This window comes from Lycium ferocissimum, chromosome 8 (assembly GCF_029784015.1).
Source record: "Lycium ferocissimum isolate CSIRO_LF1 chromosome 8, AGI_CSIRO_Lferr_CH_V1, whole genome shotgun sequence".
Lineage (NCBI taxonomy): Eukaryota > Viridiplantae > Streptophyta > Magnoliopsida > Solanales > Solanaceae > Lycium > Lycium ferocissimum.
The window spans coordinates 54,260,205-54,284,079 of NC_081349.1; the positions used below are offsets into that span (position 1 = coordinate 54,260,205).

The 23,875-nt window shown below is 36.9% G+C and overlaps 1 protein-coding gene across 1 annotated transcript; it reads right to left on the minus strand.

The window, feature by feature from the left end:
• Nucleotides 1–4,145: 4,145 nt before the first annotated feature.
• Nucleotides 4,146–8,114, minus strand: LOC132067046 (uncharacterized). Its single transcript, XM_059460203.1, has 3 exons — nucleotides 7,909–8,114; nucleotides 5,449–6,063; nucleotides 4,146–4,646 (listed from the first exon to the last, which is right to left on the minus strand). Exons 2-3 carry the CDS (start codon nucleotides 6,044–6,046, stop codon nucleotides 4,621–4,623), a joined length of 624 nt encoding a protein of 207 aa, XP_059316186.1. The 5' UTR covers nucleotides 6,047–6,063; nucleotides 7,909–8,114; the 3' UTR covers nucleotides 4,146–4,620.
• Nucleotides 8,115–23,875: the final 15,761 nt, after the last annotated feature.

Consider the following 23,875-nt stretch of genomic DNA (forward strand, 5'->3'; position numbering starts at 1 on the left):
TGCGGCGGAGGGATAGTTCAGATCTGAGCTTCTTCCGGTCACGTTCCGATGTGACAAGTGCGGTGGCGGAGGAATTGTATTCATTTTGTTATTTTTTTCAATTCAGTTTTTGAGTGTATTTGTAATTTTTTAGTGTATCTATTTATTTTTTTATTCAGTTTTTGAGTGTATTGGTTAATTTTTTAGTGTATCTATTTTTTTATATTCAGTATTTTAGTGTATATATTACAGCTGAATCTATTTTTTTGTATTTATGTTATTCGAATACAATCGAATTTAAAATACAATAAGTTGAATACAATTTTTTTTTTTTGTATTTATGTTGTTTGAATATAACCATTTTTAAATACAATAAATTGAACACAATGTAAATGTAGCTACAACTGAGTTGAATACATTTGACGTGAATACAACTGAGTTGAATACATCTGACTTGAATACAGCGAAAATAAATTTTTGATACAATTTTACTCGCTGTATTCATGAATACAGTGAGACCGTTTTATGAATACAGCGAGCCATTTTATGAATACAGCGGTAAAAAAGTAGCCATGCCATGTAAATATTGAAACTTTAGCTATGAATAATTTTAAATCCCAAAAGTGTAGTCATTTATGTAAAATTCCCAATACTAAATTTGATTATATAGACCCAAGTTTTTTTTATAAACCCGCACCAACTATTCTTTTTAATAAATAAGTAAGGTCTTAAATAAAGGTGTTCTAAAAAACGTACTAAATGGACTAACCCGGACCATGTATGAGTCTAAGCATGAACAAATTTCATTTATTCCAAACTTTTAAAAAGGCCTTTTTTCTTTACAAAAGTAACATTATCCTTATATGTGAAAGGAACTAATTGTATTCGGATATTATAAATCCGAACCTAAATACCCTATATGTAAAGGGAATATATTTAATTCTTTTCAAAAAATGATATGCAAAAGATGACAGATTTTTTCGGGAAAATAAACACCAAGTAAATAGTTCATGCAAATATTCACACATTGGAATTCGAAGGTCAACCGTATAGTACGGATCCTTAATACTAGGGTGACTAACACCTTCTCTAGGGGATCACCAGAACCCTTACCTAGAACATTGGATTAAGAAGGATTTTTCACGGTGTATGAATAAACCATTCAAAACTGGTTTTCCTAATTTCCTAAAATTTAAGTGGCGACTCTTTTAAAACAAAGTCCGAAAGAGCACCAATGATTTTGAAGTAGCTTTTCCGAGCGCTAATCCCACCCGCGAAAATATGAACTGTTACAATTGGAATCCAGTCTCATATAATCGTGACATTAAACTATACAAAGAAGATTGAATGTTATCTTTTGCGAAGATTAATTCACGACAATAAAAATGGCTATAATCTACTGATTTCCAAAATTAACAAAAGCTAACTTTTCAGGTCCACCAACTCAAAACAGCAAGCGGAAACCTCAAACTCCAACATTTAACTTTCAAACAAATCCTTTTCAAAACTGATATTTTTTCTCTCTCAGTATTTTTGGTTTCAATGAATTGTTTTCTTCTTCTTTTTTCTGTGTGTTGTAGTATATGTTCTCCTAAGTGTTGTTGTGTATATATTTATATTTGGGTTATGTGTGCAAGATGCGTAGAGAAAAAATAGTGAATGTGTGGAGTTCAAGTGAGTGTTTTTAGGGGTGGGGAGTTTAAGGAGATAGGTTATGGGTAGTTTGGGATTAGAGGGAAGAGACGTGAGGGTGATGGGATAGTTTAGGTTGCTGGATAGGTTTTTTTTATTTAGGTTAGCATTTGTCTTTCCTTTTTTGGATACTTTAGTTAAAAGATAAAATTGCTAACTAATCACTTTTAGAGTAATAAAAATATAGAATAGTTAAATAGCTAGTCCAAAATAAAATAAAAATGTAACTAAGTAAAATACTAAAATCGCTAGCTTATTTATCAAAACTTAAATTATAAGAAAACATATTTTTGTAAATTGTCTTCTTTTTTTCTGAAAATAAATGACGAAACTTATCCTAAAATGTGACTCTATTTTTTGTAGTTTTCAAATTTTAAAAGTAAGACTTGCTAAAAATGAAATAAAAATTAAAATATTTGATCTAGACTTAAAAGAAATATTTAAACACTGCAAATGGTGTAAAACTTATGTTCGGTCAAAAATTAGGTGTTCACATATATTACTTTTTAAAAGTACAATCTAGCTTCCAATAGGTCTCCAAACAACATTATTACTTTCAAAAAATGCAGTCCAGCTTCCAACAGATCACACTTCAAATGGTAGTATTACAAATCTATATGCTTTGTATAATGGTTGATAATTGTTATATGACGTAAGATTTATTTGGCTATTAGTTGATAATTTTAGCTTCTTTTTAAAAAAAAAAAAAAAAAATTGAAGTGGTAGGCGAGTGTCCAAATGCCATCACCGGCTCACCGGGTGGGCTAAGCACGGTGGTCCACCATGTCCACCCCCCTAATAAATGCCACCTAGCTCAGCCCCTTATCCCCTTGAAGTCCGTGCCGGCCCGATGGAGGGGTGGGTTTATCGGACCGGGTATGGGCCGACCCGGCCCACTTGACAGGCTTACCTCTTCTTTCCCTTATCGCGTAAAGGGAACTTAGATGGTACATTTTAAGCATACATTACTATTCTTAATGTCACTTTCCATTTCTTACCGCTTGCTCTTTTCAGTTGTAGTGTCTGATAAAAACACTCAAGTTTGTTATGTTATGTCTGTACTTACTATTTTTTGTTGTTTAGAAACTCTGAAATGAAGGCAATAGCAAGTTTGATGGTTGGAAATTAAAGCTTTATGGATTTTTAAACAATTTATTTAGGGACTTCGGATGACATTCCTCTAAAATTGAAATACAACAAATTAATATAGTTACAACTGTTGTGAGTTCTCACATCCAATGATCCAAGTGAATATTCTGTACTTCAGCAGTTTAAATATTCTGTAAAATCTTTTAACACATATATCATGCTGGTGACCTAGGAAACATGTGCATGTTACTCAAGACAAAGACAAATATACTCCAAATTGATCTTTTATTTTAATAGAATTCTCTATACCTATAATATGATAAAACTCTTTCTACATGTTTGTGGAGATTTGCTTGAAATAAATGTTTTGGTGCACAATCTGAACGTTTACTGCAAAACTGTCAATTAGTTTTAGTGCAACATTGTTCTTTTATGGTTCTAGAGCATCAACATATTAATTAAATGCTACTCCCTCCATTTCATAAAAACTTGCGTTTTTACTTTTTCATTTTGTTTCAAAATAAGTGATATTTTACAAAATCAATAAGGCATTAATTTTTTTCTTACAAATTTATCCTTATTTAAATAAATGGAGTTTTACATAAACAAGAAATCATTAAAGAGCTACTTTTTTTTCAAGACATGTGATTAAGGGTAAGTTAGTAAAAACACTTATTACTTTTTAGGAGTGAGTCGTTATCTTAAGGAGTGTACCTATATGGGGTAAAATTCGTAGTTGAGAGGTGGACGAATCAGCGGTTACACGTGGCAATAGGGACACGTCAAGTGTGAGTCAGCAGATAGGTAGCGCTTAGTCCAGTTCATGCGCCCAATCAGCAAACATCCTGAGCCAACGGTCACCGGAGAAGAGGAACCGAGCATAGGTTATTGACCAGACAGAATAAGGCCTGGAGGTCAGTCATTACAGAAGATTCCCAGAACTTTATTAGCCGTTACTTAGCCTTGATAATGTGCATTTAATGGATTTAATGAGAGCGTGATTCATGGATCTGGTTCCGTGAAGTTTAGCTATAAATAGGACCTTACTTTCTTATTGAAAGAATTCGAATTCTAATTCACACATTAAGCTTTGTATTGGCACTTTGTAATTCTAAGAGTTCTTGCTAGTTCATAAGCTCTGTTAGAAGTCTGTTCCGGCGATTCTACCTGGCATCAACACTGAAATTCAGGCTATACTTGTTTATTTGTCGAATTAATCAATTTCTTTCACTTTACCTTTCAATTCTATTGCTATACTACGTTTCTTATCTAATCAGGTCATCTCAATTCACGTGTCCATAAATTACGTATACAAATTCAACTACATCATTTTACAGGTAAAGAACATTCAAGCTAAAAACGCCACATATTATGACATGGAGGGAGTAGTAGTTGTACAAAGACCCTTGCCATACAATGTAATATAAATTTGACAGAACATAAATATTGTACAATTCAAACATCAATCGCCTTACAATATACTTGGACAGGGTTATTCCAATACAAGTGGCAATATCTAAAAAGGCAATAATTTTTGCTAAGCTTGATCTTCATAAATTCTTGTAGGTAATACCTAGACAAGGCCAAAGGTTTCTGCTTTCTCTTTTTTGCCAATGAACCTTTTCAATAACTACCTAGGCCCTCCTTTTTTATATTTCTCCTTCAATTTTTTTTTTCTTTTCAGAATCAGCTATAGACACATGACAAACAGAGGACAAGTGTGAAATAGAAATGATGAAACTGTATACAAGTACACAATTGGATCTTCTAAGATCTTAATCGGATAGGAGAAGAAAAAAACAGAAAAGGAAAATATTTCACCCCTAAACATTCAATCATCACTAAGACCATGGTAGTTACTCACTCCACAACTGGCGAAGATCCAGCTGCATCAAACCAACAAAGTTACTTGTTAAATTGGAGGAAATGAATAGCACTTAGAGGCATTTAAGTCAAATAATTCTACCTATCTAAATCATAATCGGCCAATAATCCATCCATCATAAAAGAATATTCACAAGTGTGAAATTAAAGAAACTAAATTCACAAAAAAAAAAAAAAAAAAGGTGGAGTGATTTCTATTCTCATCCACCTAAATTTTGATTGGCAGAGTTAATTATGTCAGTCAGTAGTGACGAAATTAGGAATTTATACAATGCGATTCAAAAAAAAAAAATACATATGTCATAGTTAGGAACTTTTAAACCATTTTATCACTGCAATAGAATTTTTCTGTCAAGGGGCTTCAACAATTTACATGTAATCAAATAAATTCAATTTTACCCTATTTGCATAGTATAAGTTTTCGACAAAGGAAATTCAGTTGTACCCCTTTCCTTCTACTCAGTTCCACTCCTGCTAGTGGGAGGTACAACAAGTAGGGGCAGATCTAGGTTCATATTTTCTAAAATTGAACTAATATTATCTGTTGCCAGCCCGACACTCATGCTTCAAAAAGGTTGGATGGGGCACTTGATTGAATGTTAAGTTATTTATCCAAAGGAATAGGAATGATTCTCACTTAATAGTTTCTTTTTTCCTCCTTTTTGAATAATATACCCATGTTCTATAAATTCTAGATTCGCTTCAGTACCATGTGTGAAATAGCATGAGGCGTATGCAAATTGATCAGGATACCACCGTTATAAAAGGAAAAGAAAAGCAATGATGAGAAAAAGACAAGCTAACCAGAATGGTGTTGATGATCAGCAGCTTGATCTCTCTGATGATTCTCCATGCACTGCATGAGGAACTTGAATGTCTCAATCTCACAAGGTATAGTGAGTCCACCAGTATGATCAAACCCAAACTCTTCCTCAACTTTTTCCAACAACAATTTGAACAATGGATCACTAAGATAACTTGTAGGAATTATAAACCTCCGTAGCTCCGGTCCAACATAAACAGCCAAATAGCCTCTAGGGACACCATGTGGTGGCTCTGGACTTTGACAACTCTCTTCATCTGAATCACAATATATATTGTAGTTCCTTAGCCTCATACTAATCGACGGCGATATTCCTCCAGGGGAATTGCTACCGCGAAGATTATTATTGTTGCTGCCGCTGTCCTCGTGGTTGACGTTGTTTCCCTTGGGACCAAGTGTGACATTTTGCCATTTACTTAGAAATTCTTTCAGTCTTACAATTTGCTTAATGCCTGTCACTTTGCTCCCTCCATGTTCATCCATTTTCCTTTGCTTACCACGACAAGATTGATGATGAGAAGAAAATCCAGCTGGGATATTTGATTTTAAGCCCTTAGGCTCTTGGCATATTTGACTCATCGGATCTTGTTTTTTAACTGCATTTTATGCAGGAAAATACATCAGTTTCATTTTTTATTTTCAATTTTATTTGTTAGCAAGGACAAAATTATTCTGACACGGAAAAGTTAGCTACAAAAGCTTTATGAATGCATGCAACAGGCTGATTCTTTTTTAAAAATGTCTACACATTCGTCGATTAAAATTTGCAATTAAAACAAGTGACTGATAAACATTGTACGGACTTACCACTCAACAATAATAACTAGTACTTCTTCCTTACCAATTTAAGTGAAGATGTTTGATTCGGCACAGAGTTTAAAAAATAAATAAAGACTTTTGAAACTCATTGTCTCAAATTATGGTTATAGATCTTTGTGTGCAGTGGCGGCGCCAGGATTTCAACTAAGAGGGTTCAAAATAATATATAGAAGTAAACACACGAAGAAGTCAAAGTGGGTTCAACATCTACTATATACGTCAAAAAAATAACCATGTATAAATAGTGTAATTTTCCACCGAAAGGGAGGGGAAAGGGGGGGGGGGGGGGGGGAGTTCGGTTGAACCACCTAAGTTCTACCTGGCTCCTCCCCCATTTGTGTGGCTATAAATAATCTCATTAAGGTTAAATGGAAAGTTTGAAATTAAATTGTTAGTACGTACTAAATAAAGAACCGTGTCATTCTTTTTTGAACTGACTAAAAAGGAAAGAGTGTCACATAAATTGACACATTAGAAGTACTTCATATCTCAATTTCAAATAAGTTGGATCCGGCTATATACATTCTCACTATCTAAATCGCGATAGAAAATATTTTGATTGGAAAATTATCCTAACGACTGCCTTAATCCAATGCTGTATTATACAAGTTAGCTTCTCTAGCACCCATGGGATTTATGGGTTGAAAATTAGGAGAGATCTATTCTGCTTTAAACATTGTTCCTCAACTATGATTTTCTCAATGCTCCTTTCCTCTAAAAAAGAATGAGGGATTAATATGCATTTTTACATCGATCTCGTAATTTTTAAAATCATAATTTATGTATTTAGAAACTACATTAATAATTATCATAAATCATAGTACCTTATAAGTTAAAATATTTGTTGTTTAAAGTTCATGGTAAAGGAAAAAAAAAACTGTTGAATCCCATGAATAATACTAGAAATAATACCAAAGCAAATAGAGAGAGAGGAGTATTATTTTAATGCTTCAATCCATGTGAAATGTAAATAGCATATAATTAGTCATGATATGCCAAGGAGGAAAAGCTCTTTCCATCACATGATAGGCAGCTAATGCAATCATTTTGGCAAATAAAATCGTCTTTGTATGTTGGAATACATATTCAAGAACATGAATAAACAAGCATTACAGCAAGAAATAATGGATTGCAATAAGATCACAGATATATTAAGAATGCCGGTGGCATAAAGCTGATTGCTTTTCTTTTTTTACACTATTTGTTAATTTGAAAAACTTACGTGTTCCCCTTTGGGTTCAAAAGGAGAAACTGAGAAGATAAGTTAAAAAAATCAAATTCATTTACTTTAAACATGTTCTTAAAGATGCTTATTGCGACAAAATTTTGGGGAACTTAAAAAGGTCCCGTCCCTAATATTGGTACAAGTAAAATTATCGGATTTTGAATGCTGGGAAAATATTATAACTTTATACCCTGAATCAAGAATCAAATTTAGTAGGGATAGCAGAATTAGAAATTATTCCTGTAAGAGATTATTTCCATTTGAATCAATATTAACTATACAACTTATTCAAGAATAAACTTAATCCGGATTATAAATTTCAATTCCGCACGAAAAGAATGCATAATGAGTTAATTACAAACGATAGAAAAAAAATATTTTAATCTTTTTGAATTACCAGAACGGGATGAACACCGTTGGGTTGGAAAATATGAATAGAAGGACGCGATAGAAGCAGATTTCAGCAGTTGGTGGCGAGAATAGGAAACGTCATTGTGTGACTCATAAATAAAATATCAACTAAGAGGAGCTCCGGAGGAGGAGGGGGAGGAGGATGGAAGATTTGGGCTACCAAGTTTAAATTTTTCAGAATTCTCTAAATGTGGTAATGATTTTGAATAAAAATGATTTTAGTAATTAAAAACTTCTATAACTATTTTTCACCCTTCTTTTCGCAGCAATTTTCTCTTTAATCTATTGGTTTCACCAATATTGTGTGCGACCATTAGGTGCGAGTAAAATCTTACCATCCTTCGCCAATCTATTGGTTTAATTTCTCTTTTAATAAATATATACCCACTTTGAAGTCATTATCTCTTGCACAAGGAAAGTTTAGTAAAAATCTAGAACATACTCATATATCACAGGAAAAATATATAACCTTGTTTTGCTTTGTCCTATGGCTTTCAAAATTTCATAAACAAAATAGCTCAACGGCCTATTGTTAAGAAGCCTTTAAACGTGAGATTTTCACCCTCTATGTCACTTGCCTCAAGCTTGAATCAAAATGAGCCCATATTTTCAGATCTTACCTTATTTAGTCCAATTTGTATATAATTTCAAATATATTAGGAAAAGGCTATAATTTTTTAAATTACAATTATAATTTCCATATTTTTATGTTTAGAAAAAGATTCAGAGTGGTATTCATATTTGTAATCATAAATTTAAACATTATTTGTTGAACTAAAGTGAAAATTAAAACTCAATTGTTGGGGTATTGAAAAACTTGAAAACTAACTGTTGGCATAAAGTCATGTGTGAAGTTTTGATGATTGACAAAGTAAACCTACAATGCAAAGAAAATCAGGTCTAGATACATGTGATAATTGACAAGGTAATTGAACAAAGTTAGACAGTTAGTTGAGATGAAGCAGAGGTTCCAGACAATGTAAAAGGCCTGAAAAAGCAAGCAGCACAGGATAGATAGAAGGTCCATAGATATGTTCCATTGTAAAGGAGGTAGCACGGGATGGTTAGAACATGTCCATAGACATGTTCCACTGCAAAGAACCTACAAAAAAGAGCATACACATGAACTCAGATTGCAAACATGTGTGTCAATACAAAGACAAGTGCAATGATCAGATCAGAGAGAGAATGAACCATCCACATACATGATCCATCACAAAGACCGATGCAGAGCAAAAGAGATGAAGATGGCTCAGTCACATAGCAGTTCATTGAAGAATAGAACAAGCATGAAAATATGTTCTATCACAAAAAGAGTCATCAGGAGCAGTTGATGAATGAATCAGGAGAGAGGATATCATGAGGTAAAATGATGAAGATGACTATTGACACCTAATTTTTGACCTCCCGTAATTTATTTTAATTACTCATAGTCCTTGGACGATAAACGGAGTGGACCATGCATTCTTAGAGGTCAAAATGATTTTATAAAATTATTTAGATTAATATTTTTCCATTCTTATTTGATAAAATAATTTCAAAGAGAAAACAATTTTAAATAATTGTTTATTTGATTGTTCAAATTGCCAAAAAATCAATTAGCAAATATTTTATTCCATTTAATCCAAGGAATTTGATTAATTAAAAGAATTGACCATTTACCCCTCAATCCTTAATTCTGTATATTTAATGTGCATTTGCACAAATTGTTAGAATTGATCATGGTTAATCCAGTGTTTAATTGTGATTAAATTCCACAATAAGTAGTTGAATAGCCAATTATGGTATTGATTGAAAGAGCCAAATTCATTGGCTCAAATCAATTAAGGTCATTATTATAAATTGACTTTTAATTGTTTAATTGTTTCTGTTATGGCCACAATTGAAATAACCAATTCATGATTTAAGACAATTGGGGTCATTTTTGCAAAATTATCCTCTTAATGGTTTAATTGATTTGATTATGGCCTTAATTAAAATAATCAAATTCATTGGCTTAAATTAATTAAGGTCATTATTAACTTTAAATTGGCTAATTAGGCCAAATAGGGCCGTAATTGAAATAATCAATTAGATTAAAATCAAAAAAGGTTGTATTTGCAAAGTTAAGCCCATTTACATAATTAGCCAATTTTAAATAAATTAATCATAATTATGTATTGATTAGGTTGTAATTGGAATAATATGGAATAATCAACCATTTTAAACTTTACCCGCTTATTCCATTTACCCACCTTATCCTTTATATGCGTATATACATTAAATATACATATACATATACATCATATACATATGTAAAAGGGTCATTTTCATTTCTTCATCATCTGGACCGAGTCCAGTCTACAAATGGACCAAGACCCGGCCCAAGTCCTTTCAGTTTAAGGGGTAATACCCCCCTTTAACATTTCATTTCATACCAAACACACCCCTACCCCCTCCTCTCTCCTCTCTTTCCCTCTTTCACATAAAAACCCTAGTAACCGCTGTCATTTTCTCTCTCTCCTTGCTAAAAATGACAAAAGTTCAGAGGTTTCAGACATTAATCAGTTTTTATACGTCCGTTTGGGGCAAAGAATTAATATATCCGTCCTATTTTCACTCATTCTCACCAAACACCGCCTTAGAGGTATAAAGTTACTCCCATTTTCACTTTTTCTTTTACTTACTTACCTGAATCTAGTACAATAGCATTTATTAATGTTGTTTCTGCCGTTTGAAACCCTCGATGCCCATTGGTTCTTCAAGAACCAACTGGATCGAGAGAGATTGGCTCAAATCCAACCATACATTGTTGCATTACATTGATCTCGGTCATTTATTCCAGTAACAAGCAAGAATTTCTCAAAAATTACATTTTGTCCCACATCGATGGACCAGGGTTTAGTATTTTTGGGGGAAGAAAAAAAGTAGAAAAAATAGGGATTTTGATACCCAAAAGGCTTAAATCTTGAGCATTTAACTCAAATTTAGGCCAGTAGTAAAAAAAAAATAGACAGCTTTTAAAGAAGTTGAGTCTTCCTAGTTCTAAAACTTGTTCCTTTTCTGTTTGTGTGGCTGAGTTCTTGGATGTCACGACCCAAACCGATGAGTCGTGACGAGTGTCTGACCTCTATCGACCAAATACCCCAATGCTAATAACTGAATCTTACTGGACATCCAGAGCCCATGCATGACTTAAACTGAACCCATGAAAAGGGAAACATCAAAACTCTGTACAATTTGTATATACACATACATACTGAAGAACAAAGGCAAGCGCCTAGGCCGCTACATATGCAGTACACAAAAGAATGGGAGCCGACAAGGCTACATCATCTGACTAATATGTACAACTGTCTACAGACCTCTATTGGAATGAAAGTTGTAGAAAGGGCGGGACAGGGCCCCGTCATACCCATATGCATGTACATCCAAAAAGGCTAGCATACCAAAATAAACTGCAACTCCGGATCAATGGAGCGCACTGACCACTGCTAGATAGAAGTCCTACTAAGCTGGACCACCTGTCTGTCTACCGGTACCTACGGGCATGAACGCGGCCCCCCGAGCAATGGGGAGTCAGTACGGATAATGTACTAAGTATGAAAGGCGTAAGAACAATCATGTATAAAATCTGAACTCATAAGCTGAAATAACTGTCTGCATGTATTTGTATGAACTAGTATATGTATGTACCTGCATAAACCTGTATAACTGACTATGCTTCTGTGGGCGCACAATATGCACGCTCTCAATGATAATCATGCTCATATACATAAATATAGGTCATAGTGATGAGGAACGTTCAGCCCGATCCATATCCCATATAATAGTAATGCCGAGGAACGTACGACCCGATCCATAGATCATATAATAATAATGTCGAGGAACGTACGACCCGATCCATATATCATATAATAATAATGTTGAGGAACGTACGGACCGATCCATATATCATCATCAAGGTGCACCGACTGATCAGGTGGTAATGCGTATACAACGCCTATCTAATTTCCATACCTCATATACATATAATACTTGCGTATATAACGCCTTCTGGTCACGGGTCAATATATATATATATGAATGTAATGCATGAATAACTATATACATAAAACTGGACCCATGAACAGAAGGAGCAATCATAAACGGGGTACATGAACATCAAAGACTGAAGTGCTCCCTATGCTTCTAAGAGTAGAATAATATAGAAGCTCTCTTGCTCGTTATTGGTTCATATCATAAGGACCATGCCAAAATGAAAGAAGGAATAGCCTTAACATACCTCGAAGTATACCCAATCGTCCAACTTCTACCTCTCGAACTTGGAAGTCTACAATTAAGATAACGTAAGCCTTAATCAGACTATTTACCTAGCTTACTAATCATTTTAAATACGAATAGAGCTTGACAAATTATGGGCAACATTTCCCTTATAAGTTTAACAACTCTTCAACTTCCCATTTAATCCAAAGATCAACCACAACAACAATAACAACGCTTATATATAAATATGTACACTCAAATTTATCCCCAATCATCTCTTAAAATAGTCTCAAATCACTACCTTGCCCTTCATCAACTTACCACCTCCACAAATACCCTTTCTTTACTTAAAATCACTAAAACTCTTGATAATTAACTCAAATACAGGGGTAGAAATCATTTACATACCTTGAGGGGTCTAAGATTCCAAAGATCAACTTCAACTCCAACTCCCTAAGCTTCACAACTTGAAGAAACTCTAGAATCAACCTTCTTCTTTACAAGATTGGGTTTACGGGGTTCGGATCTTGCCAAATCTTCACTAATATGATAGGAAATATTGGGAGAGAATATACTAGGGTTTTCTCTGATTTGGAAGAGAGAAAATAAGAAACAGGCTCGTAAACCACATATTTATACTCCAAAATAAAAAGCTACAGCGGTGCGGGTCGACGACCCGTCAACCTGTCAACGGTCCGTCGACTTGCTTCGTCGACCTGCGCCTGCAGATGCAAGGCTGTGGAACCCTATCGACGCAGCACCACGACTGTCCGTCGACCATGTCGACGACCCGTCGACGACCCGTCGACGATGATTGCTGTCTGCAGATTTTCTCAGATTCAACTCAGATCGCGTCAAATCGATTCGCTCAACTTCTAATCCTGCAAATTGCCAGGAATTCCTGCTGGTACCCTTGTACATGGGCTAAGACACTTTCTATCTCCAAAACTCGAACACGAGTCTTAATTCCAAGGGCGATCTACATCTCCGCCCATATAAGGCCTCATAAGGAGCCATCTGAATACTGGAATGGTAACTGTTGCTCTAAGCAAACTCGATAAGAGGCAAGTGATCATCCCAGCTACCTTGGAAGTCAATCACACAAGCTCTCAACATATCCTCCAGTGTTTGTATAGTACGCTCCGCTTGTCCATCTGCTTGCGCATGAAACGCAAAGACTAAGACTCACCTGAGTCCCCAATCTATTCTGAAAAGACTTCCAGAAATTAGCTGTAAACTGTGTTCCCCTATCTGAGATAATGGTCGTGGGAACACCATGAAGTTGTACAATCTCTTTAAGGTAAAGCTTCGCATAATCCTCGACTGCATAAGTAGTTCTGATAGGCAGAAAATGGGCTGACTTTGTAAGCCTATCAACTATGACCCATATCGAATCACACTTCCGCTGGGTATGGGGCAACCCTGTGATAAAGTCCATATTAATTTCCTCCTACTTCCATGTCGGAATCTCCATAGCTTGCAATAGACCTTCGGGCTTCTGGTGCTTTATTTTGACTTGCTGATAATTCGGATACTGAGCAACAAACTCCGCTACATTTTTCTTTATACCATCCCGCCAATAAACTTCCTTGAGATCATGGTACATCTTTGTTGAGCCTGGGTGAATAGAATAGCGAGAGTGATATGCTTCCCCCATAATCTGCTGACGAAGCCCTGCAACATTAGGGACGCATAATCTACCTCTATATCGGAGTACTCCATCTCCTGTAATCACAAAGGATGTATTTTCCTTCTGAGGTGTTGTATCTAGGTAATGAACTAAAATAGGATCCTCATACTGACGCTCCTTTATCTCTATTACCAAATATGACACCGCTGTGTCTTGAACAGTAACTCCTGCATCACCTGAATCTATCAATCGAAATTCGAGGCTAGCTAATTGATGAACTTCACGGACCATTTCTTTTTCTCTGGCGGCACGCATGACAAGCTACCCATGGATTTATGGCTAAGGGCATCTCGGCTACTACATTAGCTTTCCCAGATGCTGTATCCATATCATAATCCTTTAGCAACTCTAGCCATCGCCTTTGACGTAAGTTCAAGTCCTTCGCTTAAAGATGTGCGGAGACTCTTATGATCGAAGATAGATATCAACATGGACACCGTATAAGTAGTGCCTCCATATTTTCAAAGCATGAATCACTGCTGCTAATTCAAGATCATGGGTTGGATAATTTTTCTCGTGCTTCTTCAACTGTGTAGAAGCATAAGCGACAACCTTACCGTGCTGCATCAACACACAGCCCAATCCAACACCTGAAGCATCACAATATACCACATAGCCATCTGCTCTTTCTGGAAGAGTCAAAATTAGTGCTGAAGTCAACTTATCCTTCAACGTCTGAAAACTCTACTCACAAGCATCTGTCCATTGGAACTTAGCTGATTTCTGAGTCAACTTAGTCAATAGGGCTGAAAGAGAGGAAAATCCTTCTACAAACCTTCTATAATAACCTGCCAAGCCCAAAAAGCTACGTATCTCCGTTGGTGCCGTGGGCCTTGGCCAATTCTTCACAGCCTCAATCTTTTGGGCATCCACTCTAATGCCTTCTTCCGAAACAATGTGACCCAGAAAAGCCACAGAGTTCAACCAGAACTCACACTTAGAAAACTTGGCATATAGTTTTATTTTTCGAAGAGTCCCAAGCACAGCTCGTAGATGCTCTGCATGATCAACCTTTGATGGTGAATAAACCAAAATGTCATCTATAAACACAATCACGAACAAATCTAGGAAGGGTCTAAATACACAATTCATCAAATCCATGAATACGGCTGGGGCATTAGTTAGCACGAACGACATAACACGGAACTCATAGTGGCCATATCTAGTCCGGAATGCCGTCTTCGGAATGTCCCTTCCTTCACCCTAACTCGGTGGTATCCGACCTCAAGTCTATCTTCGAGAAGTACACGCGCCTTGCAATTGGTCAAATAAATCATCAATCCTTGGGAGCAGATACTTATTCTTTACAGTTACTTTATTCAATTGCCTATAATCAATACACATTCGCAAAGAGCCATCCTTTTTTCTCACAAATAATATCGGTGCTCCCCACGACGATGTGCTGGGCCTAATAAAGCCCTTCTTAAGCAAATCTTTCAACTGCTCCTTCAATTCTTTCAATTCCGCAGATGTCATCCTATATGGAGGAATAGCTATTGGCTGAGTGTCTGGTAATAGGTCAATAGTGAAATCAATCTCTCTCTCTCTGAGGGAATGCCTGGAAGCTTATCTGGAAACACTTCTGGAAACTCATTAACACAGGAACAGACTGAAAAGTCGGTGACCCTGCTTGCACATCCTGAACTCGAACTAGGTGAAAAATATACCCTTTTCTGATCATCTTCTCTGCCTTAAGATAGGAAATAAACCTACCCGTCGGCGAAACAGTATTACCTTTCCACTTTAGGACTGGCTCGCCTGGGAACTGGAATCGAACCATCTTTGCTCTACAATCAACATTAGCATAACAAGAAGCCAACCAGTCCATGCCCATAATAACATCAAAATCAATCATATCTAACTCAATCAAATCTGCTACGATGTGGCGGTCACAAACTATAACAACACGGCCCCGGTATACTCGCCTAGCTATAATCGGGTCACTAACTGGGGTAGATACCTCAAAAGGTTTAATCATCTCGGGCTCTATCCCAAACTTGCCGACAACAAAGGGCGTAACATATGATAAAGTGGAACCTGGGTCAATCAGTGCATACACATCATAGGAGTGAGACCGATAATATACCCCGTAACAATATCGTGAGATGTCTCACGATCCTCGTCTACCGCCAAGGCATATACGTGCAGTGCTGAGGACCACTCGAGATGGATGCTCCACTCCTCTCTCTGCCTCGTCTTACTGGTGTCTGAGAAACTTGCCCTGAAGGGTGCACCACAGAAGAAGAACCAGCCACGGACCCTATGGGCTGAACCATACCTCCACTCTCTCTCATCGGACACTGCCGCATCCTATGACCTGGCTAGCTACAAGCATAATAAACATCTGAGCCCAACCAACACTGACCGGCATGTAACTTGCCACACTTGGCACACCGCGGCAAAGTGGGCCTCATCTGGCCTGACTCTGGTCTGTACTAAGGGTCTGATGCTCTAGAACTCTGGTCCACTCCGGAATAAGAAGACCGATCAAACCTCGAACCTGAAAACCACGGAGGTGCACTCCCTGCTGAATGGAATGGATATTGGGAATACTGCGGTCTCTGTCCTCCCCTGGACTCACCCTCGATCTCTAAAGTCCTGGCCCTCTTGCCATGGCCCCGGTCACGGTCACAATCTGTCTTCCTCTGATGCTTGCGATCTTTCAGATTCTGTGCATATGCCTGTATACGAGAGATATCCATGCATGGCTGTAATGCAGCAGTCGTACAAGCATCTATCAAGTATGGCCCTAGACCAGCCACAAAACAATGAACTCTGTCCTCCATCTCAGCCACCATGGCTGGAGCATATCTGGCCATAGAATCAAAATACACGCAATACTCATGGACACTCATACTGCCATGCTTAATACGTAGAAATCTATCTGCTCAGCCTCGCCTGACCTCAGGAGGTAGATAATGGCTAATAAAAGCATCTGAGAACTCTCGTCAAACAGCTGGAGGGGCATTCTCTCCCCTAGATAACTCCCAAGTCTGATACCACTGTACTGCAATATCACGGAGTCTGTACAAAGCCAACTCAACAGACTCGACCTCATCCGCGTGCATAACCCTCAAGGTCCTCTGCATACCATCAATAAAATCCTGGGGGTCCATATTGTGCTTTATCATGAAAAACTCTGGGGGGGCCTAACCCAAGGAAGGTATTAACCCTCGAACTACCAGTCCTATCTACCTGGTCAACACCAACTCCCTGCCGCTGAGCCTGGGCGGCTACTAATCTGGTCAATAACTGTATAGCATCCCGCACATCCTGGCCCGGTGCATCCGGCTAAGGAACTGGGGCAGGTGCTGGAGGCGGGGTATGCGATGTCTCAGACGGCCCCTCACTCTGAATCTCACCCTGAGCCCTCGTAGCCTGCCGAGTGCGGCTAGTGGCCTCACCTGTCGCTCTCTTTCCCTTCTGGGCAGTTGTAGCTTTCTTGTGGGGCATCACTGAAATCAGAACAACTCATCAGAAGCGAACGCTTAACACATGGCTCTATCGCGCAATCTAAGAGAGAAAGAAGGGTATCATCCTAAATGTCCTGTAGCCTCCTTTTTATAAGTGTGGTGCACAACACGCCCATAAACAAGACTCTACTAGACACGGTCTGTAGACAACCCTAGGATGGAACTGTTCTGATACCACTTCTGTCACGACCCAAACCGATGAGTCGTGACGATTGTCTGACCTCTAGCGACCAAACACCCCGATGCTCATATCTGAATCTTACTGGACATCTAGAGCCCATGCATGCCTTAAACTGAACCCATGAAAAGGGAAACATCAAAACTCTGTACAATTTGTATATACACATACATACTGAAGAACAATGCAAGCCAGCTAGGCCGCTACATATGCTGTACACAAAAGAATAGGAGCCGACAAGGCTACATCATCTGACTAATACATACAACTATCTACAGACCTCTACCGGAATGAAAGCTGTAGAAAGGACGGGACAAGGCGCCATCATACCCATATGCATGTACATCCAAAAAAGGCTAGCATACCAAAATAGACTGCAACTCCGGATCAATGGAACGCACTGACCACTGCCGATAGAAGTTCTACTAAGTTCGGACCACCTCGTCCGCCACCGCACTGCGGCATGAACGCAGCCCCCCGAGCAATGGGGAGTCAGTACGGATAATGTACTGAGTATGAAAGGCATAAGAACAATCATGTATAAAATCTGAACTCATAAGCTGAAATAACTATTTGCATGTATTTGTATGAACTAGTATCTGTATGTACCTGCATAAACCTGTATAAATGACTATGCCTCTGTGGGCGCACAATATGAATGCTCTAAATAATAATCATACTCATATACATAAACATAGGTCATAGTACTGAGGAACGTTCAGCCCGATCCATATCCCATATAATAGTAATGCCGAGGAACGTACGGCCCAATCCATATATCATATAATAATAATATCGAGGAACATACGGCCCGATCCATATATCATATAATAATAATAGCGAGGAACGTACGGCCCGATCCATATATCATATAATAATAATGCCGAGGAATGTACGGCCTGATCCATATATCATCATCAAGGTGCACCAGCTGATCAGGTGGTAATGCGTATATAACGCCTATCCATTTTCCATACCCCATATACATATAATACTTGCGTATATAATGCCTTCTGGTCACGGGTCAATATATATATATATATATATATATATATATATATATGAATATAATGCATGAATAACTATATACATAAAACTGGACCCATGAACAGAAGGAGCAATCATAAACAGGGTACATGAACATCAAAGACTGAAGTGCTCCCTATGCTTCTAAGAGTAGAGTAATATGGAAGCTCGCTTGCTCGTTGTCGGTTCATACCATACGGACCATGCCAAAATGAAAGAAGGAATAGCCTTAACATACCTCGAAGTATACCCAATCGTCCAACTTCTACCTCTCGAACTTGGAAGTCTACAATTAAGATAACTTAAGCCTTAATCAGACTATTTACCTCGCTTACTAATCATTTTAATTACGAATAGAGCTTGACAAATTACGGGCAACATCTCCCTTATAAGTTTAACAACCCTTCAACTTCCCATTTAATCCAACATCAACCACAACAACAATAACAACGCTTATATATAAATATGTACACTCAAATTTATCCCCAATCATCTCTTAAAATAGTCTCAAATCACTAGCTTACCCTTCATCAACTTACCACTTCCACAAATACCCTCTCTTTACTTAAAATCACTGAAACTCTTGATAATTAACTCAAATACAAGGGTAGAAATCATTTACATACCTTGAGGGGTCTAAGATTCCAAAGATCAACTTCAACTCCAACTCCCTAAGCTTTACAACTTGAAGAAACCCTAGAATCAACCTTCTTCTTTACAAGATTGGGTTTACGGGGTTCGAATCTTGCCAAATATTCACTAATATGATAGGAAATATTGGGAGAGAATATACTAGGATTTTCTCTGATTTGGAAGAGAAAATAAGAAACAGGGTCGCGATCCACATATTTATACTCGGAAATAAAAATCTACAGCGGTGCGGTTCGACGAGCGGGTCGACGACCCGTCGAAGTATCGACGATCCGTCGACTTGCTCCGTCGACCTGCGCCTGCAGATGCAAGGCTGCGGAACCCTGTCGACACAGCACAATGACGGTCCGTCGACCATTCATCGATGATTGGTGTCTGCAGATTTTCTCAGATTCAGCTCAGATCGTGTCGATTCGATTCGCTCAACTTCTAATCCTGAAAATTGCCAGGAATTCCTGCTGGTACCCTTGTACATGGGGTAAGATACTTTCTATCTCTAAAGCTCGAACACGAGTCTCAATTCCAAGGGCATACCCGACTATGAAACCAAAGGTTCTACTACGACGAGAACGAGAGGCGTAACATTGGATTGGAAGCACTAAGGCTCCAAGTTCAATCTTGTTCGCAGATGCACATCAAAAAGGTAACCATTTATCTTGTTGTTACTTTGCTTATAGTCTTCTTTGTTTAGTTTGAGTATTAGTAATTTGCTTAGTTTCGGTGAATTGTTAGTGTGAATTATGATTAGCTAAGGTGTTATTCTGAGAATATTGTCTGATACCTATGGTGTATGTATGGTTATGATTGATCATTAATATTCCTGATTCCTGTGATTTAGTTCAGACATGATATGATTCTGCCTTATTTAAGCATGTTAGTGCAATCAACCTGCCCTTAGCTTATTGCTTATCTGAGTAAAATGGTTCAAGAGACTTGAGAAATGCTGAAATGAGGTTGAGTTTAGAAGAATATTGTTGGAGATTAAGGTTTAGAACTTATTATGATCACTGGGAATAGATTTGAATAGTTTGTCACTATAAAAATAGAATAGGTGAAGGGTAAATGATATTTGTTGCTTGTCCAGCTTCAATATAAGTACTTGTTTGGCCATCAGATATCTAAACTAATCGGTTCATTAGTCATGATTGGGAATTAAGTGGATTTTGTAAACTAAAGATGTCTAATTCTGTATAAAGAGTCAACTTTATTTAAGTATAGGTGATCCAGTCCCATGTAATCTTCTGAATTGATAAAATTAAATGAGTTTAAAACTTGTGTTACCATAAGTGACTTTGTGTAATCATCAAGGGGGAAAGACTTAATCCAATTTACCATTCTTTGAGTAAGTCTGAGATTAGAAGTCTTCATATTGTCTTAGCTATTTTCATGAGAGTTTTTTCTCCTAATTTTAAAAGAAATAAGGGGAAGAGGGGTGCAATCTGAGTCTATCCAGGTATAGGAATTGGTGTTTAAATATTGGATAAGTAATGGACATGGTCAAGAGGAGATAGATAATATAATTTGGTCTTGTCTTAAGGTTAAAGTTGTACTATTCTGGCTTTGATCTTACCTTGTCCTTTCTTAAAACTAACTTCAAAATGAGGTGTATATGATTCTATTGAGATTTTCATGATCAAAAGGGCTAAAATCACTTCATGACTATAATACTAGGGTAGGGTAGTTGAAGATGTTAAAACTTGTGTCATGGTTGGTTTAAATGTTCAATTGGACTTGGTTTAGGGGATGGTATTTGGAGAAGCTTAAGTGTGTATAAATGAGTTATAAACCACATGACATGAAGGAACCTTTTAAAAGGCACCTTACGGAGAGGGTTAAGCATGAACCAAGTATAACTTGGAGCATAGCACTTCCCTTCAAATAAGGGGTGCCATGGCATATCCTACATGTCTATGGGTTGTATATTCATATTGTCCATACTCCTAGCCCTCCAACTTCTATCAATAAACCAAAGGGGAGGTGGGAATCAGAAAATGAATTTGTCAAGTGTTGAACAAGCTGTTAAAAGATGAAAAAGGAAACTGCTCACTTCAGGTTGCCAACTCCTAGAAACAGACCTGGTAGAAACCTTGGTGTCTAAGTCTCAATATGATATGAAATCCCAGGTCATTGGAATCATCAAGGTTGTCCTGTTTAAATAATTTGTCTAAAATAAGTAGTGAGTCTATCCATGAGTAGTTTTGGTTGATTTCTGAAAATAAGAAAGGCATTGGTTAAGTCTGAGGTATTGGTAATGAGGATGAGTCTTGAAGTGAATACTAAAACAGCCAAGTCATTTAGTTTGTTGGGTTTTTTTTTTTTTTTTTTTTTTTTTTTGTGTCATACTTTTCCTATGAGGTCTTGTTGAAATTACAGGACAGAGCTTTCATTTATCAAAGTGACAATGCATATTCTCCTTGCTATATGCATGTTCTTGCCATTGTTGAATTGACTAAAGTAATTGTTCATCCCCATAATGCCTATAGTTTTGCCAGAATTTGCTGAACTTTAGCTTCCTCATGCTATTTTTGCTCGGTTAAGTCATTGTTAAGCTCTTTCATCTATCTTAGACTTCCTAGTGATCATTTGGGTTGTAGGCTCCTGTTGCAGTTTGGTATTTTTTGTGCCTTATAAACCAAATATGTGCTGGTCTGATTTCATAATGATTGCCATAGGAACTGTTGGTCATTTGAAAACAGCCTAAAGAAATAGCATGAGCTGTTTGGTCTGGTACATATCTGTTTTTTTTTTTTTTTTTTTTTTTTTTGGCGGGGGGGATTAATTTTAGGCTTACTCTAGGTTGGATGTGACTCTTAAAACTAGAAATAGTAGTTAGGAGGTTAGTTGGTTATAAGCAAGGTTTAAATTTAAGGAACAGATATATACAAAATGTATAAGGATCGGAAAAAGGGAATATGAATATACACGCGATATACATTTGATACACATACCATATGTGTATGCCATGGATATATCAAGTGTATATCTGAACAAGGCAGATGTACTATATATATATAAATGGAATAGACTTCTTTTAGGCTTTAATCTTAGCCCAAACTTAGACTTTGCAAGGATGTGGGCCGGGCCCATTTCAAAATAATATAAGATCTGTCCAGATGTCACTTAGCCCAAAATAGGAGGCAAAGGGGGCTCGGGTGGTTTCTTTTATGTTCAACCTTGGGCTGCCAAAGCCCAACAACCTGAAATAACATATATATATATATGTTAAGTATAAGTGTGATAAGTGCAGTCATATATTTGCTAACCGGGGTCCCTTTTGTTTGTCTTCCCTCATCCACTGCATGGCTACTCGGGCTGGGTCAAAGCCAACCTATTGGGCCAAGGCCTAACAGGTCACTTCTTTCACAATAAAGGGTCCAAGAAGGTGAAAAGGGAAGCAAGTATTATAGACGTATATGAAGACCCAGCCATGGGTGAAAATGGCCAACTAGGGGCTTGGTACGCCCCTAGACCAACTCACTTTTATTTATGCATTTGTATTTTGATGTTGTATTTGTATTTGTATATTTGTAAAATGCTTGTACCTATTGGAATCTTTATGGTTATGAACTAGTCGTCTTAGGACAACGGTGCTTACGCCATTTAGTAGACCTTAAGTCCCCAAAGGAACTTCAAAACCCGGATTAAGTATAATGATTTCAAGATTCAAAGAATAACAAAAAAATAATTTTGATATAAATCAAATAGAAAAACTTAAAAGATTTCAAAATTACAAGTATTATGGTGTTTTCATTTAATAAACCGGATCAACATCTTGGAAGCAAAAGGAATACATTTTGGCAAATTTGAGATAAGTTCTGGACTAAAACCAAGTCTTTTCCAAATAATTTGGGTCAAGCCCAACAAAAAGTAAAATAATAATAATAATAATAATAATAATAATAATAATAATAATAATAATAATAATAAAGATTTTGGGCTAAAACCCACCTAGAAACGAACACATTTGGGCCAAAACCCATCTGATCTTCAAAAGGGAAAAAGAACAAATGGGCTAGGCCCACCAAACCGCCCCCCCCCCCCCCACACACACACACACACACACCCTATTTTTTTTATTTTTTTTTACCAAAACATTTTGGGCTTAAGTCCATCCTAAGGCAGAAATCGATTTCATAAATACACGTATACAAGGATTCATAATAATAAAAGCAAACCATTTGAGTTAAACCTGTTCAAATAAAGTGAAAAATGTTCGTAAATACGAAGTGTTAGGTAAGGCGTTCAAACGTATTATGCTAATTGGCCCGAATGAAAGTGTATGATTATAACAAAGTATATACAAACATATGTGTATCAAAAACTAGAAGATTTTTACACTTTTTTTATGTATAAAGTACATTATCCTTATATATATAAAAGAAAACTACTCTTATCTGGATATTATAAGTCCGAACCTAAAATACCCATATATAAGGGGGATATATTCAAAAAAAAAAATCAAAATTAAATGATATGCAATAATGACAGTCTTTATAAATGTGGGAAGTAAACAATAAATAAACAATTAAAGCAAATAATCATACACTGGAATTCGAAGGTCAATCGTATAGTACGGATCCTTAATACTAGGGTGCCTAACACCTTCCATAGGGGATCACCAGAACCTTTACCTAGAACTTTGGATTACAAAGGTTTTATCACTGTATTTGAATAAATCCTTCACCTTTGG